We start from the raw sequence: 25,541 nt of genomic DNA, 5'->3' as shown, positions 1-25,541 counted from the left end.
TTTTTTAACAATCAGCACTCCACCATACACACACAAATACTAAAGTAAAAAGAACCTTGAAACTTCACAATAAAAGGTATACCATGTCCCATAAAAATGTGACAGAGAACCACCATTAAGATATTCTGGTGAAGTTATTAAATTTCAAAGATAAAGATCTAAGTATAAAGTATCAAAAAAAAAAAAAAAAGTTTCTTTGGGCGGCTCAGTTGGTTAAGCGACTGATGCTTGATTTTCGCTCAGGTCATGATCGCACAGTTCTTGAGATCAAGTCCCACATGGAGTTCTGCGCAAACCCCTGGTTGGGATTCTCTCTCCTTCTCTCTCTGCTCCTCCCCTGCTCAAGCTCTCTAAATAAGTACCTAGACAGTTAAAAAAAAAATTAGGACAGGGGTGGGGGGAAATATGACTGACATCACACTTCTCCACAGTAACAAAAGGCCTTGTTTATAAAGTTCACAAAGAGAAAAAAAAGAGTGTGGCTCAAGAACTCTATATCCTGCCAATGCTCTCTTCAGGAATAAAACAGACACTCCCAAGCAAGCAAGAACTCAAGGTATAGTGTACTTATGAGCCCCTCTCGGAAAAGTAAATTAAGACCTATAAATATCAGACAGCAATGAGATAAATGTAAATAAAGTGCTCAGTAGGGAAGGACTGGTGAAATTTAGAATAACTCTTGCAATAAAGAAAGATTTCCTGAAGTTTAATTGTTTCAGGTTCACTTCAATTTCTTTTCTGATAATTTCAAGTAAAATTAAACCATGGTACATAAAAACAGCATGTATAACACGATCTCGTCTTTGTTTGCCTATCCATCCATCTTGCTCTATACATGAATAGAGATGACTATGATGGTTCATCAATACTTGTTTGGGTTGGTGGAATTTGGGGTAATACTTTACTTTCTTCCATTTTCTTTTCTGTACTGGTGTAATTTTTAACAGTAATCACACATCGCTATTATAAAACAGTAACTTTTTAAACTAAAAATGCAAAATTAACAAAGGTAGGTACATATAACTTGAGAGCACCTGGCTGAACGGATGGTTACCCAAAGCAATCTCCTGAAGAATTTTGGGGGAATCTCCCAGATGGTCATATCTGTAAGTGAGATCCACTGGGCTGCCAATAAGGGCCACTTTTAAGTCATTATGAAGCCAGCTGAAATAAAAATGACAAACTTTTAGAGCTAAATTACTAAATCAGAATAGTCATCAGTCTCATCAATGCTAGGGTCTACATTTATGTTACAAATGTTAAAAACACAAAAACACTCACAGAACACTTAACCTTAACAGATACAACTTATTGTGTACCTTTCAAAATAATAATGCTGTTAAGAATACACACCAAGGTAAGTCAGTGAATTAATTTGCTGTTAGGAACCCTACGCAACCTATAAATAAAACTTTTAATTTTAGAATAAATGATTTATAATTTTTATTTTGCCTTATCACAGCAGAGCCAGTCATCTCCTAATTATCCATTAAGGCCACTTTAATATAGTTCCTGAAAATAAACTACATCATTCATATTTATTCTCTTTGATAGGCAAGTATAGAACCAGCTCTTCTAAAAATAGTTACAAATGCAGTGACCACATATTGTTTGTCTGAGACAGTGCTGGTTTTCATCTGTTACCCTGGAGTAATTAATTCCCCCTTTCACTCTCAACAGTATCACATTATAGACAAATTATACCAACCTATTTATAAATCTCTAAAATATGAAAAGATGGAGGTATTCTACAAAATACCTGGCTTTGCTCTTCAAAAAAATGTAAAAAAAAACAAAAAAACAAACAAAAAAACCCCTGGAGAGTCATGACACTAATTGCAATGTGTGACTTAAACTGGATCCTGGGCAGGAAAAAAAAATCATTAGAAAAAATTATAAAAGAAATTATGGAAAAATTGGTGCATCTTGAATTATTTCAAAATGAGAAGATAAAGTAAAACGATCAGCAGGAGAAGAGGGAAGGAATGGACTGATTAGAAGCAGCCCTCCAATTATCTTCTGGGGTCTCATTCCGACTAACACTATTAGGAATCAGCTAAGTAGTCATTTTTCAGATGTAAAACAAATTATTATATAACCAGTTTTTAAACCCTGAATATTACTAACCTCTTTCGAATTCTAGCATTAAACAGTGGCGCCTCAAAACGCGGATTTGTACCAACCAGAAGGAGAACATCTGCCTCTTCCACACCAGCAATTGTAGTATTAAGAAGATAATTAGAACGCAAATCTGTGCTAGAAATACAAAATTAAAAATGCAGGTTTACTAATACACAATGACAATCCATGCAACATTCTCATGTCCACAAACCCAAGGTATTCCCAGACAAAAAATTCTTAGGAAGTATTTCTAAATTACATCAAAGTTTCAGATACTTATTATTGATAACTGGATTCTCTAATAGTTCCTGGCTTGACTTTGGCCTATATATGTGAAAACAAATTGGTGGGTATGATGGAGAATCCAAGCGGTCACATATCAGCCATATGTGTATTTTCTCTTTTTTAAATTTATCTTTTTAAGTAAACTCTACCACCAATGTGGGCTTGAACTCAGAACCCCAAGATTAAGAGTCACCTGCGGGGCGCCTGGGTGGCTCAGTCAGTTGAGCATCTGACTTTGGCTCTGGTCACGGTCTCAGAATTCATGGGTTCGAGGCCCGTATCAGGCTCTATACTGATGGCGCAGAGCCTGCTTGGGATTCTCTCTTCCTCTCTCTCTGATCCTCCCTGACTTGCACTTTCTCTTTAAGTAAAAAAAACTTAAAAAAAAAAAAAAAAAAATCAGGAAAAAAAAAAAAAAAAGAACCACTTGCTCTACCAACTGAGCCAGCCAGGCAGGCGCCCAGATGTACTGATTTATACACAGCTTGTAACAACAACAACAACAACAACAACAACAACAACAACAACGCAAGCCTAGATGCTAGATTCATACTGCTCACCCAGCTCCTGCAGTAGGGAAGACCTCTTCAGTGCACAAGGTGTCAGAGTCCACTCTATTAAGCAAATCTTTGAGAGCTACCAGGGCTTCAGCATCCACCAAGCCACCTGCAATTGCTGCCACATCCTTGCCTTGAACACTCTGCAACTAGAAATGGACGCAAAAGGTATCACCAAAACACCTCCGTTCAGCAAAGACCACTGCTCAGAACACAAAGCAATAGTTATCTGTAAGTATAAAAAAAAAAGCAATGAACTTCTGACTTAAAAGGTTTACACTAATTATTAACATAAAAGTGAGAAGCAAAGGTGTAGATGAGGCTAATAATACCACCAGCTTGGAGGGAAGCTGTTTTCTATTAGAAACAAAGAGGTCTCATAATGAAGTTTGGAGAATGAAGAGTGAGGAATTACAGCTAAATACAATTTCTTCTGAAGTATCCACTGTTTCCTCAAGTCCTTTGTGTATGTTGCCTTTGTCTCTGGCTAGAAAGCCATTCTCTCCACTTTTGCTCTGGCAAGTTTGCATTCATTCTTAGATTTTGCCTAAGTCACCTTACGTAGGAAGGCATCCCTGATACGCTAGTCGTGGTTAGGCACCCCTCCCACAGGCTCTCTGAGACATGACTTCCTGCACAACTAACTGCAGCAGCACATGATACCTGACTGACTCTGCATCTTTCCTGACTACAAAATTGTGGGAAGTAGGGACCATATATTAGTGGTCTCTATAGCCCTACTTCCAGCATGATATCTGGCATTTGGTTCTTTTGTTTTGTTGCATTTTTTGTTTTTTGATTTTAGAGAAGAGAGAGCAAGTGAGCACAAGTAGGGGAGAAAGGGGCAGAGGGAAAGAGAGAGAGAACCTTAAGCAGGCTCTACATTCAGAGCAGAGCCCGATGTGGGGCTCGATCCCACAACCCTGGGATCATGACCTGAGCTACAATCAAGAGTTGGATGCTCAATAAAGACTGAGCCACCCAGGCGCCCCTCTGGCATATGGTTCTTAATAAATGTTCATTAAATGGAAGGCAATCTTGGTAAAACAAAAGAAGTGAAGAGACATACATGACCCCTCTTTGTTACAAAGATGTCCCTTAAAAATTACAAATACTATTTATTCTATATTTCATTTTTTTACCATTCCAGCTACACGAGAGAGTGCATCTTCCCAGGAAGTGTAGGTTAAAAGCCCCTTTTCATTTCTGACCATTGGCTCGGTTAGTCTTTGACGTTTTAGCCCATCATAGGCAAATCTAGGTAACAGAAAATACACCATTTACGGAATCTTGCTAGAGGCAACTATAGTTTTCAAGTTTAAAATATAAAAGAAATGTTATTTAAATACAGTACTGGTTAAAGTGTCAAACAGAATAAATACCTGAATACAAATAATTACTTCAGGTCTTTTGAAGGATAAACTAATAAATTATTTTATGAACACCATCTGAAACTAAAACATCTAAAAAGTTTGGGTTCTTATGATTTGTTTTCAGCTACCTGAATACTCTTGAAATTGTAACACATAAAAATCTGACAGCTAAAGAAGCCAATCATTTAATCACTTTTTCTTTTTTTTCTCAAATCACTTTTACTTATAAAACTTGAATACCTCCAGATATTTTATCAAAATTATCACGTGCAAGCTCTAACTTATATTTAGCTTCTTTTCTCCAATGAACAAACTGGAATAGATTAAATATATTAATCCCCTTCAATTTTTCCAACTGGGCGGAAAATGGTATTTGTCAAACTTAGTATAAGAAAGCCATTGATATACCTAGGACTATTAACATTAGTGTTGTCCAGTTCTCTATACAAATAATCTAGATTAACTAATTTACAAGAATAAAGACAGTCCCTTAAAATTAAAGTGACTATAAAATTTAGTTTAAGTCAAATGCAAAAGTGAAGGAAAACAATGTAGTAGCACATACCTGGTTTTATCAGAGATCCACTCTTCATTGATGTCCTCATGCATCCTTGGCAAAATCCGCATCACCTCTCCAGTTCTTGTGCTTACCACAATATTACTTCCAACTGCATCCATTACATCAATGGATTCCGTCTTTCTGAGAAAATAAACACCTATGTTTACCACATTTATTCTGGCAATAAGGACAAAGTTTCTGTTACCTGGTTTCTCAAAAACAAAAAAATTTACGATGACTTTCCTTTCTGAATTTCTAAAATTAATGGGACTCAGAGAAACTGCAATAAAAAAAAATACCCTCGTATTTGAATACGTCACATTAATTCCTACTGTAAAAATAAAGCTTTAATAATTGTTATCTAGGGGCACCTGGGTGCCTCAGTCAGTTAAAAGTCTGACTCTTGATTTCGGCTCAGGTCATGATCTCATGGTTCGTGGGTTTGAGCTACGTGTTGGGCTCCGCACTGACAAAAATTTCTTAATCCGGGCTATCAGCGTGAAGGCTGCTTGGGATTCTCCATCTCCCTCTCTCTGCCCCTCCCCCACTTGCGCTTGCTTGCATGCGCACGCTCTCTCTCTCACAAAAATAAACTCTAAAAGAACAAATAAATGAATAAAAATAGGAACTGTTAAATAATACAAAAGCCAATGGTAAGGGCTCCAAATGGACAAATTTGATTATCAAGATAAATAGCAAGAGAGTAAGATTTTTGGGTATGGCCAATTAAAAAGTCTGATAAATCCTCCTCACAAAAAGCAAAAATAAAGCTGGACAAAATTAACAAAAAACAACCAATTCAGCACTTTGGAAATCTTCCAAAGGCAAACACCATCATGAGAAGCTTTTATGTGGGGCAAAACTACTGAACTTCAAGCAAGAAGCATAGAAATCAGTGGTGGTGTGTCTTGGGGCCTGTTCTCATCCCCTTCCTACCACCTGAACAGGAGGCTCTGCCAGGCTCAGGGAGGCTGTGGAGATGGAAGTTTCTTTTCTGCATGCATTATGGGAGTTTCAGGAAGCAAAAGAGAAAAATCCCTACTTGAACATTTCACCTATGTACTGTGCCCCATCCCCCCAATCTTTTTATATACATAAAATACATGGCTTAAAACACAGAATTTTGAGATACTCCCACATATTCTAGTGGAAGTCTAAATATGGGGGGCAATTTAATGATAGGCTTTAGAACCTTAAAAATACCCAAATTTGTTGCAACTACCTACTCCATTTCCCAGTCAGAAGAATCAGAGATATACGCGAAAATTTATGAATAACAATTTTTATCATAGATTTACAACTATATAGAAACAAACTAAAATGTCTAATAATAGGAACTGATTAAATAAAGGATGATATAGCCACATGTCTGAAAACAATATACAGTGAGAAGAGACTATAAATTTTAAAACATCAAGACAATTTTACTCTTTGGAAGAACAAGTGAATAAAATAATTATGTGGTTAAGTACTTTGGAATCAATCTCCAAGAAAACTATAATTAATTTGCCAGATCATCCTATCCTTTAATCTATCTACTTACTTTCCATTAAGAGGGTTTTACTTAAAGCAAATACATAAAACCTTAGCAGACCAAAACAATTAGAATACAGGAAGAAAATGAATCTTAAATTTTTTTGAATACTAGCCAATTAAAGGATAAAAAACAAATTGTCAAAAATTACAACACTGAATACCTTGTTTCCCAAGGGCGGGCAGTAAAAGCATAGGGCTTCGAAGTCAGGGCACCTACAGGGCAGATATCAATGATATTTCCAGACAGTTCAGACATGAACATCTTTTCAATGTACGTGCCAACTTGCATATCATTTCCTCTGCCTGTTGTTCCCAAATCATCTACTCCTGCAATCTCACTTGCAAACCTGCAGGATAAAAATATACCATCAAATGGTAAAATCCAGCAAAATTATCTCCTTTCCTATGATCACAGTGAGATAATGATTTTCGAAACACCAAAAAGACACGAGTTTATTTTCAATGGTGAGCAAAGTCCTTGAATAAAAAATTGTTCAATGCTTGCATGTAATTTAATCACAGCATAACACAAACTGCACGAATCATAGGTATAGCTCAGCAAGTTATCAAGGAGTTAATGCTTGTATATTTTTATTTGTAAATTCCACAGAAGTTGATATTCACTGAAAGAGAACAATCCATTTTATTGGCTTATGCAGCAAACATTAAAAACATCCCTCTTCTCCTACCAAAAAAAAAGTTGCCTTTTTTCTCTAGTATTGTTATTCCACCAAATTTTGTGACTATTATCTGAATGATATTGCAGAAGACAGAAGGAAAAACATTACCTGATGCAGCGAGTACACTGTATACATCTAGTCATGATAGTCTTTACCAATGGCCCAATATTCTTGTCCTCCACAGCACGTTTCCCATCTAAAAATCTGCTCCTATCATTTCCAAACATCATGGACTGGTCCTTTAGTAGATTAGGAGAGAGTTAACATAATGCTGCTAATGAAATTAAAACCTGAGATAATCAAAAAGATTTATGAAGTCTGACAACATACCTGCAGATCACATTCACCTCCCTGGTCACAAATAGGACAGTCCAGTGGGTGATTTGCTAACAAGAACTCCATCACACCTTCTCTGTATGAAAAGTTGTAGTACACAAAATGATATAAATTTTTGGCACTCAAAATGGCTATCTAACCTTCAGGGATGTACCTTTTCATATAGTATTAACTTTACTTTTATTATCAAAATACCAATGTAACCATCATTCTAGTATTAGACACATAGTCTAAAAAATGCTTATAGAAGTCCAGGAATAAAGTATCATTAAAGAATCTAGAAAATTATGACTTTTAAAAACACAAAATTACCCAAAGTCACTGAATAGTCTTCAGAAAACATTAATTCAAAACAAAATAGGGTGCCTAGATGGCTTAGTCAATCAGGTGTCCAACTTCGGTTTAGGTCATGATCTCGCAGTCTGTGGGCTCAAGCCCTGTGTTGGGCTGTGCTGACAGCTCAGAGCCTGGAGCCTGCTTCGGATTCTGTGTCTCCTTCTCTCTCTGCCCCTCCCCTGCTCACACTCTGTCTCTCTCAAAAATAAACATTAAAAAAAAATTAAGAAAAAACAAAACACCCACACAAATGCACAGCAAAAACAAATATAATCAATGCCTGTATAGTAACAGTAATACTTTACTACAATAATCTCAGTTCAATAAGCCCCAGACTCACTATTCATCATAAGTTGAACAGGTTACTATATAAGAGATTCTTTTTCAAGTTTATTTATTTTGAGAGACAGCACGAGCAGGGGAGAGGCAGAGACAGACAGGGAGAATCCCAAGCAGGCTCTTGCGCTGCCAGTGCAGAGCCCAACATGGGGCTCAATCTCATGAACTGTGAGATAATGACCTGAGCTGAAACCAAAAGTCAGACACTTAACCGACAGAGCCACGCAGGTGCTCCTAAATAAAAGCTTTTTTTTTTTCTTTCCCCTAAATAAGAGCTTTTAATGCTCAAAACCATAAATACCTGACTTCACCTCCTCAACATGTACTTAATTCCACTGCTCCTAGAAGTCAAACGTGCCAACTTTTTCAAAACTTGCTACTGAATTTCCCATCTATGGGCAGGTCTAAATACTGAAATGAACAATTTTCTTCTCTAAGAAAAGTTACTATGCTAAATAACATGAAAGTACCTTGCTTTCTTAGATTTCTCTGAGTTTGTCAGGATATTCCAACCTTTCATTACTGGCATGGCACAAGCTGCCACAACCTGGAATTTCAATGGAAAAATGTCTAAGTATTTGTATTTAGTTGTAATTATAAGCAACCCAACATATAAAACATTCAGCTATACATTTGAAAATAAGCCCAGTATCTTTGAAGATTCATTTTTTTACTTTTCATAGTCACGATACGATAATCTGACACTTTACATTTCTCTATGAAAAAAAAATAAGATCTTGTACTTCTAAATTCTATCCTCCTAGTCAATGCAACTCTATATAGAGACTCTGAAACAGAACATCAAATAACTGTGTTTTGATTAGCAGGTACTACTGAATTAAAACTTAGAGGACAAAATGAAATTAAACAGAAAGTGAACCTCTTCATTGTAATCCCTTTCTCTAGTGAAAATGGCCCGGCATGAGCCCTTCCAATGTACTGCCTGGCAATTCCACATCCTAGTTGTCACACAGCCATTTGGAAATACTACTGCCAGCTGTAAGAAGTCACCTTTAATTTCTCAATCTGTTGTAATTATATAGTGCTTGCATTTATAAAGCACTTTCATCAATGCATTTCCAGTTTTGAAATGAACAGACTCAACTGCACAAAATAATAAATTTACAGATACAATTAAACAGGGCTAGGTTTCTCCACTACAACAATGATTCTAAGTAAAATTCGCTGCAAGATTTAAAGTTTTCTACCTTCTACAGCATGGTGTGGAATTTTAGGTATCAAGTACCTTAGGAGCTTTCTCAATTTCAACAAGGCACATCCTACAGTTTCCAGCAACAGACAATCTTTCATGATAACAGAATCGAGGGATCTGCATGCCAACCTTCTCACAAGCCTAGAAGACAAAGTAAAAAATTCTTGCATTAGAACAATCTGACCTCATCCTTGCTTTGCCTAAAACAGAAAAAGAAAGGCTATAACCACCTGCCTTATTACTCCTATCTATAAACATCTATACTTTTATACATTCTTCATCCCTAAAGAGATTTCCCTCCTTCTTTGCTCTTGACTCCTGCTCCTGTCTGCTCTCAAGCCTGCTCTAAGGCCTCAGCATGCCTATACCTTATGGAAGAAACTGAATAAATGAACCTCAGATTGTGCTGAAGGTCTGACTCCTCATTTCCACTCTGAACCATTGTCCATAACGACACCCCTTCAAACTCTGTCCCCGTGGTTTCATATGTGGACTTCCCATGTACTAGATGCAGCGGGTATAGTAATAAGCAAGATCTTGTCCCAACCTTCATACCGGTTCACATTTCAAACGATTATACCCAAACCCTCATCTGGAGCCCTGACAGTTCACCACTTCTCCAAGTTTTAGACTTAAATAGTTCTGTGCATGGATACGCTCTATGGACAGCTAAAATTCAATCTATTTGTGTTCCCTATGATACATCTCCAAATAAGTTAACAAAGCCAGAAACCACAAAAATTTTTCCTGCTTTTCATTGTGCCTAAAGGCCTATCAACTCACTCTCACTGAATCTATCCTTTTATTTTCATTCCCATTGCCACTATCTATTTTAGGCCTTTAATTTTCAGTTCTACTAATGCAAGATACTCTTCCCTTGTGTCTCACACCAGTCTTGTTATTTTCCAAACTAACATCCTCTATGGTCCCTGCGATACAGCTTAACTGCCATGAAAACTACTGATAGGTCAAACTATAAGCTCTTTAGTATGACATATATCTTCTTTCATTGCTGAATCTATTATAGTAATTTGATTTCTTGTTTTCTCATCTTCTATATATACCTTATGTTCTAACAATAGCAAACTATTTAAAGCTTCTTTGTCCAAATATAAACACTTATCCTTTACAAATCTCCTCAGGGAGCACCTTAGATATCCCTAACATCTCTATCACTTCCTATATACCTGGCAAAAATACTCTCCACTGTACCTTGAACATATACTGTTATGTATTTATTGTTTACAGGTCTATGCCTGGCAGATAGTCTAAAAATGACTGCTAAATGAATAAAGAGCATTTAGTTCTTGGTAACTTGCAGACAGAATGAAGTATCACTTCTTCAAGACCAATTTTGTTAGTTCTGAAGGAATCTGGAGAAATTATATATTTAATGCATGAATTCATTTACCTGCTTTGTAGGACACATTCTTAAAAAATATTACTAAAAATAGAGAAATCACATGAAATGAAAAGCATCAAGCAGGTTCACAACAAACAAAAATTATCTTTTCCCCAAACTTACCTAAATTAACTTGTAATTCATTTTTGGTAACTTCAAATTTTAAATGGGTATATACTTGGAAGGCAGAAGTGAAACAAAATAACTGCCATAATTCACTGAAGAAAGTCAGAAACAGATAAATGATAGCTCACTTTGAAATGCCAACATTTTAAATCCAACTTACTTTCATATAATTTTACTGTCTATAGTTCTTTATGAGCATTTATCAAGGAATCTTAAAAATTTTTAAAGTAAATAAAGAGTGTAACAGAAATAAATTGATACAAAAAAAACCACAACTTATACAAAAACAAAGAATTGGAACATATGCCTACTTGGAGTACGGTAGTTCCTGGTTCCACCATGACAGACTGACCATCGACAAATACTTCAATTAAGTTGCTTGCTGCTGTGGCAGTTGTTCGAACTGACCATCAAAAATATTGAGATGAGAAATAAATTAAGAGTTGAATTCATTATAGCAGAGGATAATGGGTTAACTCTAACCTACAAGTCTAAAATTTTTCCTCATTTTACACTATTCCCTTCTATTTCTCTAGATGCAAACTGTTAGAATACTGAATTAAGACAAAAACTTTTCCAAACCTGAATACCAAGGTAGAATATGGCTGCCCACTTTTAATGGTAGTTAATTTAAAATTTTTAATACCATGGAAAGTATGTTCATGGGAATACTACTTTTCAGAAGCAGGACTGCTTTTTCCATTTTGGGACTGATAGTTCCTACTACTTTTTATTCCATGACAACTTCTATAAACTGTTTAAAGTTATATTTTTAAAATTATTCAATTTGACTAGGGTCATTTGTTTCTATTTTATTTAAAACAAATTATGTTTAGGGTCTTTTAAGAAACATTCCATAAACCAATGAATTGACAAAGACAGTAAATACAAAAACAGTACCCACAAATGCAAAAAAAAATACTCACCACATCCTTTATGAGACTTAGAAAGGCCTACTAAGGCCCTTTTTAGAGGTATCCTTAACATATTGCTAAGAATAAAACAAAGAAGAGTTATATTATCATAGGAAATAATAAAACTCTAATTACAAACTTTTGGGTAATGGTTTTTAAGTTTAATAGCACTTTACATACATTATTTCATTGAACATTCACAAGTCCTGATATTTTTCCTCAAATTCTAGAGATGAGAATACTCAGTCTGAGAGAGAGTAACTAACTGACTTGTACAATGTCAAGGAGCTAAGAAGGAATAGCTAGTAATCAAATTTACGTAAAGGGCAGTGTTGTCGTTTTTAAAGTATAAACAATCAAATGTAAAACACTACTATGTAGTAATATAAATTTTAAGAATAAGTGAGCTTATCATTAATACTATGTAAATAAGACCTTCTGCCTTCATTTCGTACCAATACTCATTCTAACATTCCATGTTCTTTTTTTTTTTTTAATGTTTATTTATTTTTGAGACAAAGAGAGACAGAGCATGAACAGGGGAGGGTCAGAGAGAGAGGGAGACACAGAATCCCAAGCAGGCTCCAGGCTCCGAGTTGTCAGCACAGAGCCTGACGCGGGGCTCGAACTCATGGACCGTGAGATCAAGACCTGAGCCAAAGTCGTACGTCCAACTGACTAGGCCACCCAGGCGCCCCTAACTTTCCGTGTTCTAAGCAGTCATCTACTAAATGTTCCTGAGATTCTGAGATGGCTCAGAAGTCCAAGCCTTTTAAGTATCTGGAGAGCCATTTTCTGGGCTTGGTACAATTATTTTACAGATTTGCAATTATAGGTCTGTTCTACACTCATTGGATTAATGAACTTCTTGAATCTTTGTATCTTTGGTGCCTATTTCCAAGGCTGATACACAGTAAGCTCTAAAATAGTGGTTCTCAGGGTGCCTGGGTGGCTCAATCAGTTGGACAACTGACTCTTGGTTTTGGCTCAGGTCATGACCTCATGGTTTGAGGGCTTGAGACCTGCGTGGGGCTCTGTGCTGACAGGGTGGGGCTTGCTTGGGATTCTCTCTCCCTCTCTCTCTGCCCCTCTTCTGTTCGTGCTTTCTCTCTCACAAAATAAATAAACTTTAAAAAATAAATAAATAAAGGGGTGCCTGGGTGGCTCAGTCAGTTGAGAGTCCGGCTTTGGCTCAGGTCACAATCTCACGGCTTGTGAGTTCGAGCCCTGCGTCAGGCTCTGTGCTGGCTCAGAGCCTGGAGCCTGCTTCATAGTCTGGGTCTCCCTCTCTCTCTGCTCCTCCCCCACTCATGCTGTCTCTGTCTCTCAAAAATGAATAAACGTTAAAAACAATTAAAAATAAATAAATAAATAAATAGGAGTGCCTTGGTGGTTCAGTCAGTTGAGCATCTGAGGCTTGATTTTGACTCAGGTCATGATCTCACCGTTTGAGATCGAGCCGGGCATTGGGCTCTGTGCTGACACCTCAGAGCCTGCTTGAGATTCCCTCTCCCTCTCTCTCTGCTCCTCCCCGATTCACACTCTTTCTCTCTCTCTGTCTTTCAAAATAAATAAAAATTTAAAAACAAATAAATAAAACAGTGGTTCTCAACCAGGTACAGTTTTGTTTCCCAGGGAACATTTGGCATCATCTGTACACACTGTTGTCACAGCTTGGGGGGAGGTTACTAGCATCTAGTGGGTAGAGGCCAGGGTACTACTAAACATCCTACAGTACACAGGACGGTATCCCGTAATAAATCTTTGTTGAATTACTGAATTACTGAAAGGAATAGAATTATATAAATAACACCCATTAAAGACATACGTAAGCAAACAGAATGTTAACTGAACTTTAGAGTTTTCATCCATTCATTTGATCATAAGGGCTTGGAACTGAACTTTTTGTCTACTCACTTGATCAAATGGGCTAAGCATCTAAATTATAATTTTTCACTTGGAACTTCTAAAAATGGAAATTATGTGATCAGAATGTATCAATGTAGGGGCACCTGGGTGGCACAGTTGAGTGACAGACTCTTGATTTCCGCTCAGGTCATGACCTCATGGCTCATGAGATCCAGCCCTGCCTGGGGCGCTACACTGACAGCATGGAGCCTGCTTGGGACTCTCACTCTCCCTCTCCCCACGCACACACACACACACACACACACACACACACACACGCTCTCTCAAAATAAACTTAAAAAAAAAAAAGTATCAACATAATGACTTTCAAAAGTAAAGAGAGTAGAAAACAGTATGTATACATAAGTTTTAAGCATAAAATTTCACATATCTATTATAGAAGAGGTATAACAAGCTTTCTAATTCAGACTTGTTAATTCATAAAATTCATTAATTCACAACTTGTGATACTGAATTTGCAGACATGAAGGCTACCACATACCAATGAGTGATTTTTGATAAATCAGAGTTTCTGCTTAATGTACAGATCAGGAAGCAAACAATACTTCTTAGATTATGTGGTATTAGGAGTTCAGTAAATGTCAATTAGAACTAAATTCAACATAGACAGAAATAGCCACTGAAAATCAGTTTCAAAGTCCTCTTCCTTGGTACTCCCTCTCTGTACCATAGGCACACATTGTGTACATAACTTTATTATTCCACCTACTAAACTGTAGGTTAGTAATTGATTTTAGTACCTACTAAACTGTAAGCTCCTTGAAGAGGAATAGTGCAATTTGGTCATTTCCCTTTTCCGAAGACCTAGCCCTTGAAAAAATAACCATCAAATAATCTTGTCAAGTTCCAAAATGAGTAAACTCTATCTTATTAAAATCTATTGCAATATAAAGGTAAATCTGAATTTGCTGAATTAATAGTGACAATGAAAATCAATAATCAATATTTCACACAACGTCAACACTTTCTTACTATTATTTTGTCTCCATACAATATAAAAGTATTGCCCACTTTAGCTAGGAAATCAAGCAGCAATAGGTGGTCTCTTGAAAATCCAGCAGGGAATAGTGCATAGCCCCAACAAAAGACAGTTTCACAAAACTTTAATCTGTACTTTACATGTATTTATCTACCGCGTGGGAATGGAGATAATCGCCTCCAAATGGGAAAATGTTAATGACCAATCATTTCTAAAACTAGACTGGACAATTTTAGCATAGGAACAATACAATATATTCCCTACCATATAGCCTGCATCCACGCACTTCTCTCCAAGGTACCACTCTATTGGAAGCCACCATCGTCTTGCCTGAACTATTATAAAAGCCCCCCCAACAGGTCTCCTGCTTTCTACACTGTTCCTACAGCCTCTCCCGTCTTCCCACAGGCTGTGGCCTCGGACTTCAATGCATTCCTTCAGAGCTTTCTGGCCTCTCCTTGTCCTTCTAATTCGGGCTTAAAAGCCATTCTTCAGGGAGACTTTCCTTGATCAGCCTGTCCTAAATTCCCCAACTACTCCCTAGTCCTATCACCCATTTTATTCTTCGTGGACTCGGTTCTAGTTCATAGCAGACGTTCGAGAACTATTTGCTAAATGAATTCTATGTCTAATCTCTGGCCGAAACTTAACTTCCACTTTCCTGGAATTAAAAAGTGCAGGTGCTCTGACAGCCTTATAGCAAACACCCTGCTTAACGATGCACACGCAACTCGGTGGAAAGAAGAACATTCCGTAAAGAAACAACTTGAAGTTTATTCAGCAGACACGATTCACGTTACATTTTCAACGCCCTCTATTCGTTCTCGAGCGGAGCTGGGGCGCGTCCACGGTCTCCCGGTACGCGCGTTAGATCCCAGGAACTTTTAAGCAACGAAGCTGTGTTGTCCACAATGCGACCTGGGGCAAAGCTTTTAAATATTTCCTACAGTTTCCCCACCAGGGAAAGGGATAAAAAATGTTCCCCAACGCACTCAATGGACAAAAGCAAAAACAACAAAAAACCCCCGAGGAGCGGATGGTGGCTAAGGCAATAGCGGCCAACAACGTACTGTACCAAGTACGTGTGAACTCGGTGGGGGCAATGCTCAATCCGCGGGCCTAAGTCAAGTACATAGATCCTCTCCCGGGGAACAAAACGGCCTCGGCTCCACAAAGGGGAATGACCTGCATTTCCCTTGCACAGTGAAGGTCACCCACAAGCCTGTCTCCAGGCCAGCGCTCCCAGGGCTTCCTACTCCTCCACCAGCTTTCTGCTCCGAAAGACCAGAGACCATGGCTAACAGCCCTCACCTGCCGGCTCTCGGGGGTGCCGGAGGCGGGGTGAGACGCGGCACCCAGTCAAGGACAAGAGTAGAATGAGTCACCTGGGCCAAAGGAAACAGTCTCGTCAAGAAATCAACTCCTGTGGCAAGAGGCACCTCAGCCTTCTCACCCAAGCACGACCTCACCTTCCCCCTGGAGCCGCCGAAGCCGCTCTGCAGAACTGTCTGCACCGCACCAACCCCCTCAGAGAGACCGGCTTGCTTATTCAATATGGCGGCCTCGGCTGACCTCGCCCGCCGGGCCGGAGAACGGGAAGCCAGGAGGGACTAGAAGCCCCAGATTCGACAATTTCCCCGCTCAGGTTGAGTTCGGCAATTTCCGTCAGCTGGCCAGGGGGCGGGGCGAAGGGCCAGTCGGTTGGAAGGGGCGGGAGCGGGGGCGGGGTGGGGGTGGTACAGCTTGGAACCGCAGTTCCGCCGGAAGTAGTCTGGCTCCTGAGGCCCGGCGTTTTCGGTCACTTCCGGCACTTCAAGGGGTGGTTCCTGTAGTGTTCCGGGGCCGCGCGGTACTTATTCAAGAAACACCCTTTTGTATGAGTTTATTTCTAAACACAAAGGCCTGCTAATAGCACGTGGGCCGTTCAATTCAGAGCCACCCAGTTTTACATTGAGGATGAGGAGATTAACGTACTTTGACCTTTAACCTTCGGCCCCGTGCGGCAGAGGGAAACGCCTACGTCTCTATATAAGGCCTTTTCCGGCCTCCGGCGTCCCCTTTTTCCTTTTAGCGCTAGGCGCTCGCTCCCCGCGCTCGCGTTCTCCCCCCGCTGCTGCCCCGTTCCGCGATCCGCTGGCGCCATGGGTTTTGGAGACCTGAAAACCCCCGCCGGCCTCCAAGTGCTCAACGACTACCTGGCGGACAAGAGCTACATCGAGGGGTGAGGACGGGCTTCGGGCTGGGGCCGGGCTCCTGCGGTCGGGCCACGTGGCGCGGCCTCTGCCGCCGCTGGGGGAAAGGCAGCGGGGCTGCGAGGGGTGAGGGATTAAACGTGTGCTTTCTTTCCGTTGACGGGGTTCAGCCGGGTTTTCCCGCTGGTTTACTCGGTTAGCGAGTGTAAGCCTGTAGGTCTGGGTTAGAGGTTACAATCTTTGAGGTCCACCAAGTAGCAGGGATTTCTCGGGATAGCGCAGATGACCAAACACGTGGTCCCTGATCTCAGGGAGTTTACTGAAAAACCGGGCAGCTTGGGTTGCCAGGTAGCAAATGGTCCAGTTCCCAGGAAGAAGTTAGACAGGGGTGGCGTTTGTCATTTATTTGCTGGCGTTGGTGGTTTTTTTTTTTATTTCTTTTAAAGGCGAGTGTAATTATTTTTGCGTCCGCGGCAGGTATGTGCCATCACAAGCAGACGTGGCGGTATTTGAAGCAGTCTCCGGCCCCCCACCTGCCGACCTGTATCATGCCCTACGTTGGTATAATCACATCAAGTCGTACGAAAAGGAAAAGGCCAGGTAAGATTACCTTGGTATTTGTCTGAAGAGCAGGATGCTTCCTAAACTTAAACCCAAGATTTAACACCTGACCACATGGGACCCAGGCTACTTTAGTTTTGTTGGGATATTGTGAGCTAAGTATCTTTGTGACTTGAGAAGGCCAAGAGACTGAAGTCCTCCGTTTTTTCACAGAACAGGTAGAACATGGACAACAGCAGTTCAACTTTTCCCCACACTGCCCAGACAATGTGCCTCGACCCTGACCTGGGGGGCCCACCTCTGGGGTGAGAGGGTGGCTCATTCATTCAGTACTTGGCCATTCTTCTGAAACTGCCAACAAGGGTGGAAGTTTGGGGAAGTGGACTCCAGTTCACTAAGAATGGAACTGAGCGTACTTAATGAAATCTCAAACTGAAATACTCATACTGAAAGAGTAAATCCTAGTGAGTATTGAATGTAATCCCGTCTCACATGCTACTAATGTTTGTTGGGTGAGGAGGTAAAGAGGCAAAAGTGTTTATCTGGGAGTGGTTAGGGGTAAATTCGTAGTACAAAAGGGTTCTATTGATAAGTAGGGATGGAAACAAGTTCTGGTGTATGGTCTGAAAAAGAACATCGTACCCACCTCATCGTGATCGAACTTAAATTCTTTTTTCAAGCCTTCCAGGAGTGAAGAAGGCTTTGGGCAAGTATGGCCCTGCCAACGTGGAAGACACCACAGGAAGTGGAGCTACAGACAGTAAAGACGATGATGATATTGATCTCTTCGGTTCTGATGATGAGGAGGTATGACCTAAATGGACACGTATGTCGAGCTTAGTTGTAGGCTCTGGTGAAATTGCCTGGATTTGAATTCTGGTTTCACCACTTGGTTACCTACCTGACTTAAAAATGATGAGTAAAACCAAATCACCATCTTTCGGCTGAGCTCGTGATGGATTTGCTTTTTTCTGATGAGACTGGTCTTTGTTGTGGTGGCCCGCTAGCTTTTGAGCTGAGGAACAACTAGCTTTGTGAAATGAATTTAATTTTTCTTCATAGGAAAGTGAAGAAGCAAAGCGGCTAAGAGAGGAACGCCTTGCACAATATGAGTCAAAGAAAGCCAAAAGTAGGTCATCTTATAATCTATAATCTGTGCTGCTTTAATTTTATAATAATGTGAGTAATTTCATTTGAAGCTTGCTCGCCAAAATAATTTCCTCCTTTGTTGAATAGGTCAGTATTTTAAAACCCGTGTGGGTGGTTCTTCATAAAACTTCCACAGCTACTGGTCTGCAGCCGCTCTTACGGTAGCAGTTGTGGCATTCCTCTGTGGGAAAGAAACTGTCACACAATTAAATACCTCTTTCTTAGCACGACAGAAAGTGGGCATGTGAGTGACAAACAAATGACTTCTGTGGTTTTGTTGGGCTGAGGAGATGACCCACCGGAAAACAGATGACGATTTTAAAAATGTCTTCGACTTAAATGAAAAACGTAATTGAGTGTCTGAGTAATGCTGTTTGTGCTCTTTTTAGAACCTGCGCTTGTTGCCAAGTCTTCCATCTTACTAGATGTGAAACCTTGGGACGATGAGACAGATATGGCAAAACTAGAGGAGTGCGTCCGGAGCATTCAAGCAGACGGCTTGGTTTGGGGCTCTTGTGAGTTCGGTCTTTACTTTCTGAAAATAGCATCTGGAGTTTGCATAATTACCACCTTTGTCAAAGAACAGGCCTTTTCTAAGGTTTTTTTCTTGATGCTCTTTCAGCTAAACTAGTTCCAGTGGGGTATGGAATCAAAAAACTTCAAATACAGTGTGTAGTGGAAGATGATAAAGTTGGAACAGATATGCTGGAGGAGCGGATCACTGCTTTTGAGGACTATGTGCAGTCCATGGACGTGGCTGCTTTTAATAAGATCTAACGTTCGTTGTAGACAATTGCCCTTGAATAAAAGCTTGAAGACAACTGTTGACTCTGACTCTTACATGGGGTGGTTTTTATGTTTTTCCCATTTTGAGAGAAGAAACTCAATGGATGTGTAATTCAAAAATATAAATTTGGGTCAGCATTGTTAGTATTTAGCCCAAATTAGTAGAAATGGACTCGATCTTAGTATAGTTTCTGGACCCAATGCACGAGGGTACCACTTTGACCACAATATTGCAAGTTTCCTATTTGCCTTGTTTTCAAAAGAAACTCTATAAACTTCACTTGTGGAAATTTTGGATTAAGAAATTTGACGAGGGGTGCCTGGGTGGCTTAGTTGGTAGAGCGCCCAACTCTTGATTTCAGCTCAGGTTGTGATCCCAGGGTTGTGGGTTGGAGCTCCATGTTGGGCTCTGCCCTGAGCATGAAGCCTGCTTGAGATTCTCTGCCTGGGTGGCTCAGTTGGTTAAGTGTCTTCACTTCGACTCAGGTCGTGATCTCATGGTTACTGAGCCCCAGTAGGGCTGTCTGCTCTCAGCATAGAGCCTGCTTTGAATCCTCTGTCTACCTCTCTCTGTGTGCCCCCCACCGCATGCTCTCTCAAAAATAAACGTTTAAAAAAGATTTTCTGCCCCTTTGCCCTGCTTGTGCATGTGTGCAGGCAGTTTCTAAAATTTAAAAAAAAAAGATAAATTTTTCACTAGATTTTTAGCCCTGCAGGTTTATAATGGTTCAGACCTTGGGTACTTTTGCAGGGAGTTAACCAAGTTAATACCCAGGCTGGTTTTCCTCAGTGGGGATGTTGGGAGTATTTTAATGTTTGCTGGAATACTTAACGAAACATTGGAGAAAAGGGAATTAAGTGTTGAGATGGACCAATGACTTCAATTGCAGACGAAGTATAGTAAAACCTTGGTTTGCGAGCTTAATTTATTCTGGAAACATGTTTACAATCCAAAGCACTTGTATGTCAAAGCAAATTTCCCTTTAAGAAATATTGGAAACTCAGATGATTCGTTCCACAACCCAAAAACATTCATGTAAAAAGGGTTACAGTACTGTAATTTGATACAAAATACAAAGAAAAATTAACTTGCATGTACCTTTGAAAACCCTCATGGCTGGTGTGAGGGAGGTGAGAGAGGAGGGTTATTGTGTAGGATGACTTTCACCATCACTAATGAATGTTGACTACAGTACAGTTTTTTTATTTTGAAAGAAGGATCAGAGCGAGAATCCCAAGCAGGCTCTCCCCCCCCCCCCCCCCAAGCACGGAGCCCAGTGGGGCTCGAACTCAAAAACTGAGATCATGAGCTGAGCTGAAACCCAAGAGTCAAAACACAATTAACCCACCAAGCCACCCAGGCACCACAACTACAGTACAATGTTGAGAGACTTGTCATATATGTATTTAATGTAATTGGCAATAAGGCAACAGAGGGTCTCTATCTGTAGGCAGCCTGACCTAGAATGAAGCAAGGCATTCCTAAGCTTACTCTTGTATGGACAAGCAAAGGACTGCCCAGAGGTAGAGGTGCTTTGAAGTGACAAAAAAATACACTAGTGCCAGACACACTTCCAATGAAAAATTGATTTCTGCCAAACACCGCAGCCTGAGAGCAAGCATCTGAGCGTGGGAGACAATCACCCACGGTCCGCAGCGAGAAAGAGAACCATTGGTTTAGTTGTGATTTGACGTTTGGCACCATATACCACTTGTATTGCAAGACCTTGCTCGTTTATCAAGTTAAAATTGAGAAATGTTTGCTCATCTTGCAGAACAAGTTACTCGCAGTACAAGGTTTTACTGTAATTTGTTGTCACCTAAGGATCTTCAAGTCGGGGGTTACTTGAGACTGAAACTTCACACAATTAACAAATTCCACTTGAAAGCAGTATGATCGGAGATGGGGTGTGCAGTGTTACTAAAGGGACACCTGACCCCGAGGAGGGAAATCAGCTCCAGGGAAAGATTCCCAAATTTGACACAAATTAGAACAACCGTTCGTCAGGCAGATGCTGCAAGTTGAAAACAATGCCTCATTGACTGTTAAGGGAGAGCTTGTTTTAAGGGTTTTTGGCAGTGTGGTTTTTGAGTAGCAGTGTGTCTTGGGAAAGGTGTTTACAGGTAATTGATTCCCAGGCTGTGGTTCATAAGCCTGGCTTGGGTGTGGAGGTGGGGACCGAGTGGCACATTTTACTTGGATTTGGAAATATGAGAACCTGTTGGGAAGGGACTTCCATACTGCGGTCTTGCTGCAGGTAAATACTGAGATGAAGGCAGTATGTCTAAGTCAAGCATACTTGACTTACTGGAATACCGGAAGCACCCGCATCATAGTTTGGAATATATGCAACCTTTGGCCTTTCTTTTTTTTTTTTTTTTTACCGTAGTTTTTATGAAAGAGTTTAGGAATTATATCTTGAAGTCTTATTTTTGTGGTCCCTATAGACCAAAGAGATGAAATGATATGTTTGAGGTCAGAATTTTCCTAGCCAAACCAGACAGTGCTATTCTTTTCCTCTCAGTTGGATTTTCTTTATATGGGAGACCACTTGGGGCGCCTGGGTGGCTTGGTTGGTTAAGCCTCCGACTTCGGCTCAGGTCATGATCTCACAGTCCGTGAGTTCGAGCCCCGCGTCGGGCTCTGTGCTGACAGCTCAGATCCTGGAGCCTGTTTCGGATTCTGTGTCTCCCTCTCTCTCTGCCCCTCCCCTGTTCATGCTCTGTCTCTCTCTGTCTCAAAAATAAATAAACGTTAAAAAAAAATTATATGGGAGACCACTTTACATGTGGGAAATTGTTTACATTCGAAAGAAAATGTATTTAATCAGTACTTCTACGTATTGATGACTACAATCTGCACTAAGCAGTATTTCTACCCTCATGAGGAATTTTCCAATTGTCAGTGTTATGAGAGCCAGCAGAGGGCAGTGCTTCATTTTCTGGAGAACCAGAGCCTGGAGATTATGGAACTGTTGCTATGGAAAGATCGAGATGTAGCAACTGGTGAATAGTAGCCCCAAATCATTCACAATCGTTGACATGTTAAAGGGATTGAGCTCAGCCAAAATGTAACATATTGATAAAAACTAATGATTAAAAATTTGGTTAAAAGTAAAAGGAGTTAGTCAATTCAAACTGCAGCTGTCTTGCAAATCTCAAAATGATAAACATGTGACTTTAAAAATCTTCACAGCCTCAAATATTTTTATTGGTATCTTTTAATTTTTATTTTAAAAAATAGTACAGTAGCATAGTTCAGAAATCAAGGGGTTATACAGTGAAGTCTGTCTCCCTACCCCCCCACCCCCAGGCCTCCTGTTTACCTCCATAAAAGCAACCAATATCAATGTCAACAAGTCCTTAGGTCTTTCCAAAACTAGTCTGAACATAGAGTAACTGTAGCATACAATACAAGGTGTTCTGCACCTTTTACTTTGTCCATCGAAATAGACTTGGATGTCTTGGAAATTATATCTTGGATATTCCATATTTTATTTATAAAGCTTCCTGGTTTGCTAATAGTTACATAATCCTTTGTCTCATAGCTTATTTCACTGGTCTGTTTATTGGAGCTTTCGATGGCCTTCAGTTTTCTGCTGTTAGAAGCAATGCTCACATTTCATGTGAGCCAATATACCGAGCGACCTGTTTTTGAGCCATGGGGCGCAGAAAACATATGTATACATAGAAAATGAGATATTTTTGTTTGTTTCTGACTTTGGAGAATTAAGATAAAAGAGGCCACCTTTTTTTTTTTTTTTTTTGACGCCCCAGAAGTGATTGCAGTAACTCAGACCATATTTATTTTTCATGTTCAGCATCCCTAGCACAAGGCTGGGAACCGTGTGGCAATTCAAAATGATTCATTCAGTATCCTGTCAGATGCTATAAAAATACAAAAGAGTTAAGAAAACTACAATAGGGAGTTGTCTCAAACACATAAAATTGTTAAAAATTAGTCATTATGTGATTAGGCAAGTAATCCAAAAAAAAGTTCAGAGGGTCAGGGAAGGCTAGAATTGAAAAGTTTTTTTAAAGAAGTTGGGACTTGAGCTGGATGGACCTTGATTGGTAATTTGTAAAAAAAGGAAACCCACACACACAAAAGAAAGAAAACACGTGAAAATTCCGGAGGGGGGGGGGCGGTAAGAAGCAGAATGATAAAGGCAGGAATAAGAATGGACAGTGACACATTTGGGAGGCAATTAGATCAATCTGGCTGGTTTTTGCAGTATCTGTTTGGTATTAGGGTGGGGTCGGGTTGTACATTCAGCCTGGCTCCTGTGAGGGCAGCGTGGGGCAGAGACTTGAAGGTTTCCAAGCCAGATAATGACAAAGGCAGACAGCTTTGACCTGGAGATGGTGTAGATGGAAGCTTCTGAAGCAAAGGGCTGTTAAAACCCTAACATAAGTGAAAACGGCTAACTTACGGCATGTATACTCAATGAAATACTTTATGGACAATATAATTAAAAAGTAACAGACGCTAGCAAGATTAAAAAATACTGGAGTTTTTCCCTATTAGGAAAAGATAGGCTTGTGGACAAATACAAATACAAAAACCTTGGTGTTCACGTTTGGGGATATATGTGTACTCCCCACCCCCCACCCCCCCAAACAAATACAATTTAGCAATGGCAAATTTTTTGTCCTTACAATAAAAAAGTAAAAAAAATACATGCCTCATATACATTGTCCATTTTGAACCCCCTTGCAAGCCTATGAGATAAAGCAGACGCTGTTACTACCATTTTAGATGAGGAAACAACTCTGAGCAATGATTTGCCCGACGACTCACCTAGTGAGAGAGAAACTGAAACGCAGGTCTTGGCCAGGTAACGTGTTGGAAATAGAACGAAGAACATTCTTCATCCCTGCTTTTAGACAATTTAATCCTATTTCACTGATGTGACCCTTGCTGCATATCCTCAGTTAAGGAGAGTGAGAAGATAAAGTCACATAAGGGTACATTTAAAATGGATATTGAGACTGCTAAACATTCTCTCATTACGTGCTCTGTATGGATAATAATAGTTGCATTCCAGAAATGTCCCAAATGACCATCTGTTGTTTGGAAGGCCACTGGCCCGCATAACTTCAGTAAAGTAAAAATCAAAGGAAAATGTCCAGGGACTTCTCAAATTCATCCCCAAAAGAACTGCCCATATGTAAGATACTATTCAAACCTGACACCAACTTGTAAAACTTCTATCCTCCCTCCGTCCCTACAAAATGGGACTATTCTCTTTTTTTCTGATCACAGCCTGTTTTCCAACCTCTGTACATCTGCCCTTAATGTGTCACCTATCTGAAAATGCCTCTTTCCTCATCGGCACTTTAAAAAATTGCAGTCATTCTTCAAGATGCACTTCAAATACCTCTTTCAAGATATCTTTTATTCTGCTTCTGACCCTTTGCAGCCTCCGGACGCAGTCTTTTATAGAACTTCTATACTGTCTTGTTTTTAAATTCTCTGTGTAGCTCCCCTATGATTCCTAGGAGATTTTTACGTTCATCCAAGAGGAAAGGATCTAATATTTACTAAGCAGTTACTATGTCAGAAGGTGCCAAGAATTTCATTGATTAATACCAGCTAATAGTGATCAAGTTATTTATAGAGCTAAGTACCCTTCTAAGTGCTTTACCTGCATCAACTCATTTAATTTCCACAGCAACGTAGCAGGTACCACTATTATCTCCATTTTGAGATGGGAGAAACAGGTCCAGAGATTTGAATTAATGTAGCCACAAGGTCACAGAGCTAGGATGTGTGAGGGCCTTACTTCAAATCCAGATACCCTACTTCTGGAAGCCCTGGGACTTGCCTTCTTCAAACAGCTTCTATCCATTGAAGAGGCAGGTCTGACCCATTGGGTCTCTGCCTCAGTCCCCGAGAGCCTGGATTCTTTACTGTCCTGCCAGCTAGGCACTGAACTCCCTCACTCCCTTCCCTAATTGTTCAGTGCCTGTCCTCTCCTCCAGCCTCTGTCCTTTTAGTCACTCAATCCTGCTCCTAATCATTAGACCCCCGGAAAGCTTCACTAGTCAGATTCCAACTATCCGGGGAGGAGGCTTGGAGTCCCCAGGCCCAGGCCCAATGCTACTTCCTGGATCTACCCTCAAACTGAGAATAAAAAATTAACTCCTGTTTCTGCTGGGAAGTAC

The 25,541-nt window shown here is 39.9% G+C and overlaps 2 protein-coding genes and 2 non-coding genes across 7 annotated transcripts in view; 3 read left to right on the top strand and 1 right to left on the bottom strand.

The window, feature by feature from the left end:
* Window positions 1–16,296, bottom strand: part of NDUFS1 (NADH:ubiquinone oxidoreductase core subunit S1) — a 29,450-nt gene extending 13,154 nt beyond the window's left edge. Inside the window, exons 1-14 of one of the 4 annotated variants that reach the window (XM_053905675.1) lie at window positions 16,155–16,296; window positions 15,997–16,070; window positions 11,790–11,854; window positions 11,175–11,266; window positions 9,369–9,476; window positions 8,593–8,669; window positions 7,442–7,523; window positions 7,220–7,350; window positions 6,593–6,778; window positions 4,902–5,036; window positions 4,106–4,220; window positions 2,967–3,112; window positions 2,128–2,256; window positions 1,035–1,164 (exon numbers count right to left, since the gene is read on the bottom strand). In XM_053905675.1, the coding sequence (XP_053761650.1) occupies window positions 1,035–1,164; window positions 2,128–2,256; window positions 2,967–3,112; window positions 4,106–4,220; window positions 4,902–5,036; window positions 6,593–6,778; window positions 7,220–7,350; window positions 7,442–7,523; window positions 8,593–8,669; window positions 9,369–9,476; window positions 11,175–11,266; window positions 11,790–11,850 (1,392 nt within the window). In that variant the 5' untranslated portion in view covers window positions 11,851–11,854; window positions 15,997–16,070; window positions 16,155–16,296. Of the gene's footprint in view, window positions 1–1,034; window positions 1,165–2,127; window positions 2,257–2,966; window positions 3,113–4,105; window positions 4,221–4,901; window positions 5,037–6,592; window positions 6,779–7,219; window positions 7,351–7,441; window positions 7,524–8,592; window positions 8,670–9,368; window positions 9,477–11,174; window positions 11,267–11,789; window positions 11,855–15,996 lie in introns of all 4 variants that reach the window. The other 3 variants (XM_019446265.2, XM_019446264.2, XM_053905671.1) reach the window with 3 other exon arrangements.
* Window positions 16,297–16,600: 304 nt separating this feature from the next.
* EEF1B2 (eukaryotic translation elongation factor 1 beta 2) lies at window positions 16,601–19,408 on the top strand. The gene is made up of 6 exons (XM_019446262.2): window positions 16,601–16,906; window positions 17,355–17,477; window positions 18,119–18,245; window positions 18,501–18,567; window positions 18,977–19,102; window positions 19,210–19,408. Exons 1-6 carry the CDS (start codon window positions 16,827–16,829, stop codon window positions 19,362–19,364), a joined length of 678 nt encoding a protein of 225 aa, XP_019301807.1. The 5' UTR covers window positions 16,601–16,826; the 3' UTR covers window positions 19,365–19,408.
* Window positions 18,343–18,420, top strand: LOC128772759 (small nucleolar RNA SNORD51). The gene has a single exon (XR_008416910.1). It is a non-coding gene; the product is annotated as a small nucleolar RNA SNORD51 (small nucleolar RNA).
* LOC128772763 (small nucleolar RNA SNORA41) lies at window positions 18,716–18,848 on the top strand. The gene has a single exon (XR_008416913.1). It is a non-coding gene; the product is annotated as a small nucleolar RNA SNORA41 (small nucleolar RNA).
* Window positions 19,409–25,541: the final 6,133 nt, after the last annotated feature.

The sequence above is a fragment of the Panthera pardus genome, unplaced genomic scaffold (assembly GCF_024362965.1).
Source record: "Panthera pardus isolate Hobbes unplaced genomic scaffold, ASM2436296v1 HiC_scaffold_10, whole genome shotgun sequence".
NCBI classification, from domain to species: Eukaryota; Metazoa; Chordata; class Mammalia; order Carnivora; family Felidae; genus Panthera; species Panthera pardus.
Note: the sequence above shows the minus strand (reverse complement) of the source record. Positions and strands in the feature narration are given on the sequence as shown.

What these genes read in the sequence shown, in the direction of transcription:
- EEF1B2 (XM_019446262.2), top strand. Translation starts at nt 16,827, where the DNA reads ATGGGTTTTGGAGACCTGAAAACCCCCGCCGGCCTCCAAGTGCTCAAC. An exon ending in GACAAGAGCTACATCGAGGG is followed by an intron (nt 16,907 to 17,354) that starts GTGAGGACGGGC and finishes CGTCCGCGGCAG; the next exon opens with GTATGTGCCATCACAAGCAG. An exon ending in TCGGTTCTGATGATGAGGAG is followed by an intron (nt 18,246 to 18,500) that starts GTATGACCTAAA and finishes TTTTCTTCATAG; the next exon opens with GAAAGTGAAGAAGCAAAGCG.